General features: G+C 46.7%; 1 protein-coding gene across 1 annotated transcript in view; it reads left to right on the forward strand.

Annotated features, from left to right (window-relative positions):
* Nucleotides 1–11,285: 11,285 nt before the first annotated feature.
* Nucleotides 11,286–13,211, forward strand: part of LOC129701490 (uncharacterized) — a 42,356-nt gene continuing 40,430 nt past the window's right edge. Inside the window, exon 1 of the mRNA XM_055642714.1 lies at nucleotides 11,286–11,482. Within this exon, the coding sequence (XP_055498689.1) occupies nucleotides 11,444–11,482 (39 nt within the window). The 5' untranslated portion in view covers nucleotides 11,286–11,443. The remainder of the gene's footprint in view (nucleotides 11,483–13,211) is intronic.

Raw genomic sequence — 13,211 nt, forward strand, 5'->3', positions numbered from 1 at the left:
TTCGGGCGTAGAAGGCCTTGTAACGTCTGCCGGAAGTAGTTCAAACAGTCCGTTACAGGGGTGTGATGAGTCTTTATGGATGCTGACGGCCTTCCTGAGGCACCGTGTGTGGTAGATGCCCTCCAAGGCTGGTAGCTCAGTCCCAATGATCCTCTGCGCTATGTGGACGACGCGCTGAAGAGCTCTCCTCTCCGCCTCCGTGCAGCTGAGATACCACACAGAGATGCCATACATTAATATGCTCTCTGTGGTGCAGTGGTAGAACGTTGTCAGCAGCTGTTGGGGCAGACCAGTCTTTTTTAATGTCCTCAGGAAGAACAGTCGTTGCTGTGCCTTCTTGACCAGCGCAGCGGTGTTGGTGGACCATGTGAGGTCCTCTGAAATGTGAGTGCCCAGAAACTTAAAGCTGGACACTCTCTCCACACTTTCCCCATAAATGGGACCTCCTGAAGTCAATATTCAGCTCCTTGTTCTTGGAGGTGTTTAGTGACAAGTCGTTACGTGTGCACCAGTCCGCCAGGTTCTGCACCTCCGCCCTGTATTTTATTTCATCACCGTTGGTGATCAGCCCAATCACTGTTGTGTCGTCTGCAAACTTCACGATGGTGTTGGTGTTGAATGCAGGAACACAGTCGTGAGTGAAGAGGGAGTAGAGCATGGGGCTTAGTACACAGCCCTGTGGTGTGCCGGTGCTCAGGGTTATAGTGGAGGACAGGTGCGGGCCCAGTCTCACTGCCTGCGGTCGCTCCGTTCAGTTCCATGGTACCACTGACCATCAGAGGGGACTGTGTAGAGAGGGTGGCGGATTTCCGCTTCCTGGGAATCCACATTGAGGAGGACCTGACGTGGAGCGTGAACACCACTGTGCTGCTGAAAAAGGTCCAGCAGAGACTGCACTTCCTGAGGGTGCTCAGGAAGAACAACATCACTCAGAGGCTGCTGCTGTCCTTTTATCGGTGCTCCATTGAGAGCATACTAACATACTGTGTATGCGTGTGGTACACCAGCTGCACAGCGGCTCAGAGGAAAGCGCTCCAGAGGGCCATTGACAACGCCCAGAGGATTGTCGGCTGCCCTCTCCTTACCTTGGAGGACCTACACAGTTCCCGCTGCACCAAAAAAACCCAGAATATAATAAAGGACATCTCCCACCCCGGACACTCCCTGTTTGAACTGTTGCCGTCAGGCAGACGGTACAGATCCACAAGGACAAATAGACTAAAAAACAGTTTTTACCCCACTGCTATAAAAGCACTAAATGTGGCCGCCAAGGAACGCAGGGGCGATACAGACTAAGGGACTGTGGTAACGGTGAAATCGACAGAAGGATGGAGGGTTGGGTGTGTATGCGTGCTTTGTCTGTGATTTTTATTTATTTGCTTATCTTTATTATTTTACCGTGGATGTTTCGTTAGCTTTAGACATGTTTGAATGCTGCACTGACTGGCTGACATTTTAAATTTCGTTGTACATGGCCCATGTTACAATGACAATAAAGAAACTATTCTATTCAGGATCCAATCGCATATCGGCGAGCTGAGGCCTAGCTGGTGGAGTTTGATGGTGAGCTTGGTGGGGATGACCGTATTGAATGCAGAGCTATAGTCAACGAAGAGCATCCTCACGTACGTGCCCTGTCTGTCCAGGTGAGTCAGGACAGTGTGAAGAGCCAGAGAGATGGCATGCTCTGTTGATCTATTTGCCCTGTATGCAAATTGATGAGAGTCCAGTGAGGCAGGGATGCTGGATTTGATATGGGAGAGGACCAGCCTTTCGAAGCACTTCATTGGGATTGGAGTTAGGGCAAACGGGCGGTAGTCGTTCAGGTTGGTGACTTTGGACTTTTTCGGCACCGGCACTATGATTTGACATAGCATGCAAACAAAGCTTTTCACTGACAATAATAAAGGAATACATTTAAATAGGCATAGCCAGTGCCCTACTTACAATACGATATGATAAAACTTTATTTATCCCAGAAGGGAAATTAATTTGCCAACAGTAAAACCCCCGGGGGGGGGGGGGGGGGGGGTCTCAGTCTCAGTCTCTGTCTACCCCATGACAGAAGGGGGAGGAGTTGTAAAGTTTGATAGCTGCAGGGAAGATGAGTCTCCTGTGGTGTTCTGTCCTTCATCTAATTGGTTCTATGTCGACATATTTTTCTGGAAAGAAATATGAGGAATTTGATATACTGCGGAGATGCATCGGAATTGGATTTGAACATTAATAGAAATCGAACTTGACGTGGTCTACATGGACTTCAGCAAGGCCAGCATGTACGTTTCAGTAAGGTTAAGCTTGATAAGCAAGCATGTTAAGCTTCTGAACGGGTTCAGCATGCTAGGCTACTCTGGAAGTTAAAATTGCATGGGGTCCAGGAAGAGCTAACTGACTGCATGGAAGCAGAGGGTGATTGTTTTTAGGTATGGAGGCCTGCAAGTAGTGGTGTACCTCAGGGGTCTGTGCTGGGCCCATTGCTGTTTGTGGTTTATATCAACAATTTGGATGAGAATGTACATTGCAAGATTGATAAGTTTGCAGATGACACTAAAATAAGGTGGTATCATCGACAGTGAGGATGGTTATCAAAAATTCCAACAGGATCTTAATCTGCCGGGCAAGAGGGCTACGGAATGGTGATGGAGTTTAATGAGATAAGTGCGAGGTGTTGCATTTTGGGAAGTCAAACCAGGGCAGGACCTTCACAGTGAATGGTAGGGATCTGGTAAATGTTCTTGAGCAGAGAGATCAAAGAGTACAGATACATAGTTCCCTGAGAGTGGTGTCACAGGGAGATAAGGTAGTAAATAAGGTTATTGGTACATTGGTCTTTATCAGTCATGGTATTGAGTACAAAAGGTGGAACATTATATTACAGTTGTACGGGACATTGGTGAGGCCCCAGTTTAAGTATTGTGTCCAATTTAGGTCACTCCTCTTTTAGAAGGATACGATCAAGCTGGAAAGGGTGCAGAGACGATTTATGAGGATGTTGCCAGGATTTGAAGGCCTTGGCACTAGGGAGAAGTCGGGCAGCTAGGGCATTCTTCCTTGGAGCACAGGAAGCTGAGGGCTGATCTTATAGAGATTAGTTTACTGTCACGTGTACCGAGGTACAGTGAAAAACTTTTTGTTGCGTGCTAACCAGTCAGCAGAAAGAGATGTATAAAATCAGGAGAGGAATTGATTAAGGTGAACTCATAAAATATTTTACACAGAGCAAGGCAATCAAGAACCAAGGAACATAGTTTTAAGATGAGAGAGGAAAGATTTGATAGGAACCTCAGGACAACCTTTCCACTTAGAGGGTGGTGGGGTAATGGAACGAGTTGCAAGAGGAGGTGGTCGAGGCAGGTACTATAATACATTTAAGAGACACTTGGATAGGAAATGTTTGGAGGGCTATGGGCCAAATGCTGGCAAATAGGATTAGATTTGATGGGGCATCTTGATCAGCATGAACGAGTTGGCCCAAAAGGCCTGCTTCCGTGCTGTATAACTTTATGACTATGACACTAATGGCAGTCAGGACACAATTGCAATGTTTGTGCCTGGTGGCGTGGCATAATTAGTGCAGGTGCATCAATTTAATGCAACATTTAACAGGACATTTAAATATAGATGAGAACATTTTCAGTCCATTTAATTTACTCTTAAATCTAACATTTAGCAGCATGGGCTTCCCAGGTCCCTGTGAACCCATTAGTGAAAGTGAGTTGAGTTTCAAGTGCAGATCATGAGGTTCGTTGTAATTCAGACTGATATTGCTGACTGTCGCTTTGTCAATACCCTCTGGTAGTTGTTTGACAGGGAATTCATAGTCGCTTGGAAGTGATTGATAAATTTACTGAGGTTACATATGTCACATCCAATCTGCAGGAGTTCATGTGATAGGAGCAGAATTAGGCCATTCGGCCCATCAAGCCTACTCCGCCATTCAATCATGGCTAATATATCTTCTCCTCCTAACCCCATTCTCCTGCCTTCTTTCCATAACTTCTGACACCTGTACTATTACCTAATTGATAGAATTCTGGAATAATAGCCAATTCATTCACTATTTGCTTTGTTACCTCCTATAGTTTGGCCATGTTCTTGTGGCTGAGAATCTCTCAGGTGTAGGGGGGCTGAAAGAAGAGAAGGGGTATGAGGTCATATGTGCATTGCTCTTTAGGGTGCCAGAAATTCCATTGAAGCCAGAAGTTTCAGTTAATTTTCCAAATGGGAACAAATGGGCAGCACAGTGGCACAGTGGTAGAGTTGCTACCTTACAGCGCCAGAGACCTATGTTCAATTCTGACTAAGAGTGCTGTGTGTATGGAATTTGTATTCTCCTTGTGACCACATGGGTTTTATCTGTTTTCCTCCCATATTCCAATGACAGGTTTGTTGCTTAATTGGCTTTAGTAAAATGTCCCTAGTGTGTAGGATAGGGCTACTGTACAGGGTGATCGCTGGTTAGCGCAGACTTGTTGGGCTGAAGGGCCTGTTTCTGCCTGGTATTTCCAATGTCTAAATTCTAAAATCTAAAGTATAACTCTCCAAAGCCTAAATAAATGAGAGCTGCCAGCACAAACTCTCACCATTGTGATAAATAATCCTTCAACTACATGTCCAGGCATTGCACATCCATGTAACGAGACTCGATAGTACTCGCTCTCATCATGAAACAAATGAAAGGCAGAGCTGGCGACCCATGGCTGCACCATAATATGCGGCTCCATATGCAATGTTACAGGGTCTGACTTGGCCTTTGTGAGATAATTATGTTTACTGCTAGAATCAGAGGACCAGGTGAGAATTGGTGCTTCTTTGAATGAGTTCCATTTCTCTTTCAGCATCATCTCTTTCCCAAAACAGCAACTCGCCCCTCCTATCATTCTGCTATAGACCAGCTTGGTGGAGATCAGATATACACAAGAAGAACTAGGATATGTTGCCAGTCATCGTGCTTGGAATAGCAGTTGAGCGATATCCAACTGTGATTGTGGCTTTGTTGAGCTATTTTGAGAGCTGGTGCCCGAATCTTCCTGGAGGTAATCCACTCTTCCATGACAAACATTCTCACATTTCCCTGCACTTTCTATCCAGTAAAGGTTTATTTGTACTCCTCCCACACCCTTGCTATTGTGCATTATGTACCTGTTGTGGTCACTGAGGTTCAATGCCTAAATCCATTTGGATTTTAGAGAAAAATGAGCAAACATCAAATTACTTTAAGAACTCAAAAGGCCAAGCAACATATGAAGAGAAATGCAACATTTTGGGTTGGAATCCCTTTTTCAGATTTGCCCTCTAATGTAGACACTCCACAGTCACCCCCACTGTCGGAATCTACTTGTGCTTATTTGTGAATTAAAATCAGATCTTTGAGGAGATTCCAAAAAGTTGCCAAATATCCTATGGAATTTCTACAGCTGTATGGTAAGGAGCATTCTGGTTGGTTGCATCACACGCTGGATTGGTAACTCGAATGCCCAAGAACAAAGGAGACTACAGAAGGAGACTACTATCATTGAAGGGTTCCTAATGAAGCGCTGCCTTGAGATGGCAGCTAATATCATCAAAGGCCCATACCTCCCACCCTCACATCTCACTGCTTCCATGGGGGAGAAGTACCTGAGAACCATGACCTGCAGGTTCAAGATCAAGTTCTTCCTATCAACCATTAGGGTCTTGAGCTGCCCTGCACAACCATACTTCAACAATGATCTGCAATGGGCTTTGTATACATTGCACTATGTATTTTGGTTTGCACCATTATGGCCTGGCAACCTCATATTATTGATCATTTATTTTATTATTGATTATTGTGTATTTATTTGTTGTGTTGTTGCATTAATGTGCCTGTCAACCTGCAGCAAGTAAGAATGTTGTTCTGTTACCGATGCCTATGACAATTAAACACTCTTGACTTGGCTTAATTGAATTGTGAAAAAAAAAATCCAACACTGCCTACTAATTACATGTATTTGCATTGTGGTTTGATTTTACATCCTGGGGTTGGGTACCCTTATGAAGCATTGATCATCCTTGTGCATCTCTGACTATATTTAACATACACCAAAAAAAACAGGTTCATAGTGCAGTCGTTTCAAAGCAGGCACGTGCCGTGAGTAATTACTCAGGGTAGGCAGTCATTCGGCTTTAAAAAAAAATCTTAAACCATGAATGTGCAGATTGTTCTCCTCTCCGTAAAAATCTATATTACTAAACGTTTCATCTTGACCACTTCCTGTTGCACTGTTTACTGATTTTAGAAAAATACGCTGCCACTTATGGCTGTGATTCTTGGCCATCTTACTCAGAGTCCCCCTCCGCTGTGCAGGATTTTTCCTATCGATGAAAAATAAAAGACATAATGTTTGAAAAATGTTGAGATTCTCTCCTGAAGGTCATGCCCCTTCTGGAGGGACTATAAAACCCGGAACTGTTGAGTGCCTCGGTCAGTCTCTGCAAGATGGGGGAGCGAGAGGGTCACGTCTCTCAGCCTGAGCTGTGAATAACACGGAACACATGTCTACTAAACTGTGAGTGCCCTTAATGTGGTTTAGTAATGCAAAAGTTGCCTTTGGTTTTAGAATGCTAAAGTTGCCATGCCAAATTAAAGTTGCCTTGCCAAATGCAACAGGTTTGTTTTGAAAATGCGCCTTTTAACTGTGCCTTATTGAAAAGTGTGCAACAGTTTTTGGGAGGAAAAACCATGAATTAACATTTTATCAGATCAGGACTGTGTTTAATGCAAAATTGCCCCTCATTACGTGACTTCCGCTTAGTGGAGAGGTGGTGCTGAGTGCATCATTTCCGCTTAGTGGAGAGGTGGCGCTGAGTGCTTCATTTCGGCTTAGTGGAGAGGTGGCGCTGAGTGCGGAAGGCCTAAAGTGGAGATGCCACCCTGAACCGTTTGAGCAATTCAGGAGAGCTTACTGCCATGTATATAATGACTGTGTTTGTTGAACGTTTTTTAAAGCATGTTTTTGTTGTAGCAGCAGCTGTTGAGGAGTGTTTCAGAATAAAAATGGCTTTAAACGTTTGAATCATTCTGTTTAGCCACACCTGTGTTCTTATTTTCAAACTTCTTACATAGAGTATATGGTTAGTAACAGGATTCAGTATGCTTATCATGTTTTGAAGTTACTTGGCATTTTAGTATTGGTGCTGTGCATGAGTGAGTGTGTGTGTGTCTGTGAGTGGAAGAGCCACTAAGAGAGCATGGGGGGAGGTTGAGGGGAGATGGACTGAATGCGTGGGGAAGAGGGGAATGGCAAGGAGCAGGGTCGGGGGGGGGGTGAAGGCAGGAGGGATGACTGAGTGAACTACCACCACACCAGCCATGGGTGACTGCACTGCCAGCCATATGTAACTGAACTGCCAGTCCACCAGCTGTAAGTGACTGAAGTGCCAGCCCACCCGCCATGACTTAGTGAACTGCCAGATCACCAGCCATGACTCACTGAGCTGCCAGCCCAATAATCCATTTGGCCCTCAATTTCCATACTAGCCCTCTGGAAACCAGTCCCTTTGGTCCACAAAACCCAATCTAGTACTCCAGAAAGCCTCCTCCCTCCTCCCCACTGGTCAGCAATATTGGAATTGATGAAGAGTTGGAATATTGCATTGGGGGACCAGCCCTCTTGTGTGAACATGGGGCTGTGTCCCACTTAGTCTAGTAAAGAATAAAATTAAATAAAGTAACAATTCAATTTGTCTCCAAATCTCCTTAATTCTGAATTACTGAATGGGTGGGGGGTGGAGGGTGATGGCAGGTGAAGAGATGGTGAGAAAAACTGGAGCATACCTGGACAACTTGAATCAGTTGTGATCTTATTGAATGACAATACTAGTTCAAGGGACCATTTTTTTGGGGGGGGGGGGGGGGGGGGGGGGGATGGAGAGCATGGTGAATCTGGCCAGGGGTAAAGTTGCAGGGAAAGCAGGAGCGTTGGGAAGGAGGGGGCTGGGGATCATGCCAGTAATCCACTTGCTGCGACGCTCCAGGAGCGGAGCCACCGCATTGTGGCCGGGGAGGAAAGCAGCTCGCATGGCTACGAGTGGCCGCCAGACGTCAGCGCCTTCTGTCGGCCCGCTCTCCTCTGGCAGTGCTCTCCATCTGAACAGTGAGGGGACCAATTTGAAAGCAAAGATCATAGTGCGGAGCGGGTCAGCGGGCGATGGATAACAGGATATCGGGCAGTGGACACTCCTGTGTCAGCGTGAACAAGGGACTAATTGAGGTTACTCGCACTGACACATGGAGTAACTCCACCGCCCGCTGTGCTGTTATCCATCGCCCGCTGACCCGCTCTTGAGCTGATTGCTGGCATGATCCCCGATACCTTCGTTCTCAACGTTCCTGCCCTCCCGCCAATTTGCCACTGGCCCGAGTCCCCAAACGCTGTGAAAGGAACTCTTTCCCTCCCTCCTCCCCTGCGCGCGGCGCTGTCCTTTTAAAGGTGCAACCCACTTTACAGCCACTTGCGCTGCACATGGGCAGTACACAGTCCACGCTGCAAAGGCAGAATTTCAGCTGCCTTCAGCTCTGCTTGAAATTGACGGCTTGAAGCAGCATGTGGAGCTGCATGGCACGTGGGCTGCACACACTTTCCCGTATTACATGTACTGCGCATGAAAGACACGGAGAATTATGCCCATGTAAGAGATCGATCTCTTCAAAACATAGAAAATAGATGCAGGAGGCCATTCGGCTCTTCGAGCCAGCACCGCCATTCATTGTGATCATGGCTGAACGTCCCCAATCAATAACCCGTGCCTGCCTTCTCCCCCTATCCCTTGATTCCACCAGCCCCGAGAGCTCTATCTAACCCTCTTAAATCCATCCAGTGATTTGGCCTCCACTGCCCCCTGTGGCAGGGAATTCCACAAATCTGCACATCCTACCACCAACCTATCCCCTTAGCATATTCTCCAGTTCCTTAAATTACACCCCTCACTTAACTGTCAAAAGCTTTGTTAGGAACTGAGGGATTGTTTTATTTGCTTGCGTGCATGTATAAAACCGATATCTTTGTACTATTTCTGTTGGTTTTGGTGAGAAATGAGCAATTAATGCCTCCTTACATTCCTCGTACGTTTTACTAGCAGGCTTCGCTGGCTGCAGCAACGCACATAGGCTGTGATAACCCTTGCTTCCTAAACCTGTAAAGACCTCTTTTCTTCTCTTCTGTAGTGATATCATTTGAAGTGAACCAAGTCTCTCATACTTCGGTCCATTCCTCAAAAGTATACCCAGATTCTAACTGGGGCACATTCCCTGCAATTGAATTAGCCATGGCTACACAATTGCTATTCAGGTACACTACGCGCTGTCCTCTTACACAGTGATCTCTGCAATGGACTTAATTCCTTTACACACTGAGCAGTTATCTAGTAAATTGGAAAGCGTTTCAGGTAAGCAGGCACCGTCGCTGTTCTGCTGGTTAGGCTTCTAGCTTCCAGCCGAGTTATTCGGTGAGCTGTGCTGTCCCGCTACAGCACTGCTTGTTGCCTGCCGATCTTACGTTCCCATTCCAACTTTTTCTTGCCGTTTTGCCTGGTGCCGTTCCAACTTGTTGCGCCAAATACAAATTCTTCCTTAACTTTCCTTTTGATCTTGGGAAAACCTCAAATCGATCGCTGTTCTGTTCCTGCTAACGGAATCGACATCCTCATCACCAAATTGTTGTGTATTTGCGCTTGAAACGGAATTAAAATAAGACTTGGACACAAGAGTAATTAACAACCTTCTTCTATTGCAATCGCCATCTTGTGTCTCCTCTGTGCATGCGTACAATTGCGCAAGACATTAAATATGCTAATCATAATTTCATACACAACAATTTTCTTAACAGCGGTACTTCCATGCCGGCCCCCTTTCTCCCCCCCCCCCCCCCCCCCATGCTCATAGACCACTGATCGACTGCGAGGCCCCACTGCTACTGAGGCTCCTGCCACCACCGCCATTGCTGCCGCCGCTCCTTCAGCCTGGTCAGGCCTCACCGTCCTGCTTCACCGCTGTCCCCTGGGAGGCATGGGGGGCGAGTCGGGCCTACCAAGGTGCGTTCCTGTCGGCAGAGAGGTTGTTCAGTGGGTGAATCGTGTTTGCGCGGCTCCCCGGGACATCAGCTGCCTCCGTGTTGTTTCCGTGCTCTATTGCCCCGTGCAAAGCACAAAATGTGAAGTAACTCAGCGGATTAGGCAGCATCCATGGACGAAATGGACAGGCAACGTTTTGGGTCAGGACTCTTCTTCAGTCTTCAAGATACTGCCGGACCCACTGAGTACCTTGTTTTTTGCTCTAAGTTGTATTTTTTGCTCAAAATTCACGCATCTGCAATTCCTTGTGTATCCAATTTTAGATTAGAGATTCAGCGCCGGAACAGGCCCTTCGACCCACCGACCCCCACACATTTACACACTATCCAACTCTAGGCCCAATTTTTACATATATACCAAGGAAAACAGAAGATCTCGGAGAAAACCCACGCATGTCACAGGGAGAACTTATAAACCCCGTACGAACAGCTCCCGTGCTCATGATCGAACCCGAGCCTCTGGTCCTGTTAGGCAGCAACTCTACCGCTGCGCCACTGTGCGGCCCTAATTGCGACCATTGTTCATTCGTTATGCTATTTCTTTGCACTTCCTGGCCGCTCACTGAGGGGGAGAGGGAGGGAGGGAGGGGAGAGAGGGGGGACACGACGCAGTTGCAGGCCATGTTTCCCAACACAACCGGGCTCAGGGCTGGAGCGGGAGAAGACTGGACTCCTTCAACCAGATTTCGCTCACCATGGGCGGCCTGTTCCCTCTGACCTGCAGTCAATTCCCGCTGAAACTGATAAATCGCTCGCTCACTCACTCACTGTCTCTCTCCCTCTCCCTTGTCTTTGCGGGCATTCTCGGGAGAAGCTACCAGAAGGCGCGGTGCCTGAGTTCGCCAGAAGGCGCGCGGGTGCAGCGAACGGCGTCGTCAAGCGCGGTTCTGTCTCGCCTAGTGCGCAGCCGCGGCGCCAGAAGTTTCCAGCAAAGACCATAGAGCGTAGATCACTGGAAACCAAAGATCATACGTTCTATGATCTTTGGTTCCAGCATCTTTGGTTTGGAGTGCCAGCAATCTCCAGTTTCCAGCAAAGATCCTCCGCTATAGCATCTTTGGTTTTCAGTGTCTGCACTCTCCTAATGCGCAGCGCCAGCAGTCTCCAGCAAAGGTCTCCAGAGCCGCAGCAGTCTGCAAGTGCGCAGGCGCATTGCCAGCAGTTTCTAGCGCCAGCAACAAGCTCCAAGTGCGCCTGCGTATTGCCAGCAGTCTCCAAACGCGCAGGCGCTGCAAAACGTGATCCTCGATCTTGCCAGTCGCGCAGGCGCAGTGAGTCAGGCTGTCGGGCGCTCAGACCAAAGATCCCATCGCAAGGGCTACCGGAGATGTCGGGCGCGCAGGCTCGGTGTGATGGGTCCTAGGGAGCGGCAGACTTTCTTCGGTTGCCGGGTGAGTGGCGGAGAGTCCCCCGGCCCGCCTCCCCCCCTCACTGAGCCCGGGCCCATTAACCTCAGGTTCCACTGGGCGGCCGCTCTCCCAGCATCTGGAGGGCCGCTGGCAGCATGTCTGAGAAAACACGCGTAGCGCACGCACATCTGAAATCTGTGCACTCACTCGCAACTTTATCCTTGCAACCACTTTTTTTTTCTCTTTCTGTTTACCACTGTCACATTTAAAGCACTTTGCATGGTGTTCGTTCATATTGCAACTTCTCAACCTCGGCCTCGCCCAGCTACGGATTTTGTTGGCTTCACGCTCGCATGTTCGACGCCGATCTGATCACATCGAGCAACCAGCTGTAACATTATCACGTGTAATGTCTGGAAAAGGGTCCCGACCCGAAGCGTCGCCTGTCCATTCTCTCTACATATGTCGCCTGACCAGCTGAGTTTCACCAGCACTTTTTATTTTGTTTAGGTTCTAACATCTTAAGTTCCCTGTGTCTCCGTGTGCAATAGTAGTTAGGAACAATATTCAATGTCACAGAGTGAGGAAAATTGGAGGAATAGCACATCATATTTAACTTGAGAAGCTTACAACCTAGGGGAGAATATGGAATTATCTAACTTCAAGTAATCCTTGTTTTCCCTCTCTCACTCCCCCACCCTAGTTATCTGACCAGTTTCACTGTCCTGATTAATTTCACTGTTCATATGTCTCCTTGTCACCTTCCCTTCAACATTTCCTTATCGTCGTCTGCTTTGATTATTTTCGCACCTTACCCCTCCATATTTCCTTATCGTCGTCTTCACCCATTCTTTGTCTCCAGAGATTCCTGTCCTGCTGAGTTGCTCCTGTATTTTGTGTCTATCTTTGGTGTAAAACCAGCATCTGCAGTTCCTTCCTACACATTAGTTAGGAACAGTTTTTAAGCTGTACTCCTTTAACGTTTGTATTAATTTAGTTATTAAATGTTGTTGCAACAACGTGAGGCTAAATAAATATGTTGTTTTCATCATCATTGACCAGGAGAATGTTATGTCTGGAAATATTTAAAAAAATTGAAGATTGTACAGTTAAAAGTCACGATGGGATCACAAATGGTTATAACTGATAGTTTCTGCATCCAATATTTGTAGTGCGTGTAGATGTTTTTCCCCCAAAGAATGTGGAAACCAGAGGGTGGATATCACCTGGTTCTTGATGAGAGCTGATTAATCATTTGTGGGTGCATATTCTAGTAGCTCACCAGGAGAAAAAGAGAACTGAACAGGAGAGACTAAAGCAGTCTGAGTAGCCCAAAGTAGATCCACCTACTCCCAGGAGAAATCAAGCTCAAGTCTGCTTGGATCCATAAGATGTTGATGGAGCTCTAAATACAGAAGATACTTTGCCAGGCTTGTCAAGGGAAAGTTAATTAATTGAAAACCAAACAAACTTGATGCTGGAAATGGAGTCATATTTGCCTGGAAACAGTGCATATGGTTCACTAACTCTAATCTAGTTATAAAGTACCCATTTTACACATCCTGTAGCAGTCACATTTTATTGACCCCCACATTCCTATCAATATTTCCTCAGCCCCTTTCATCTCTTTTCCTTTTATATCTTGACTTTCCAACACCAAGAGCACGTTACAGTGGCAAATTAACCTATGAACACGTGGATATTGGGAAAGAGGGAGGAATAAAAGTAGAAATTGCTATATTTTTCTCCAAATATTTTCAGTGTCTCAATA

This window comes from Leucoraja erinacea, chromosome 11 (genome assembly GCF_028641065.1).
Source record: "Leucoraja erinacea ecotype New England chromosome 11, Leri_hhj_1, whole genome shotgun sequence".
Taxonomy (NCBI): domain Eukaryota; kingdom Metazoa; phylum Chordata; class Chondrichthyes; order Rajiformes; family Rajidae; genus Leucoraja; species Leucoraja erinaceus.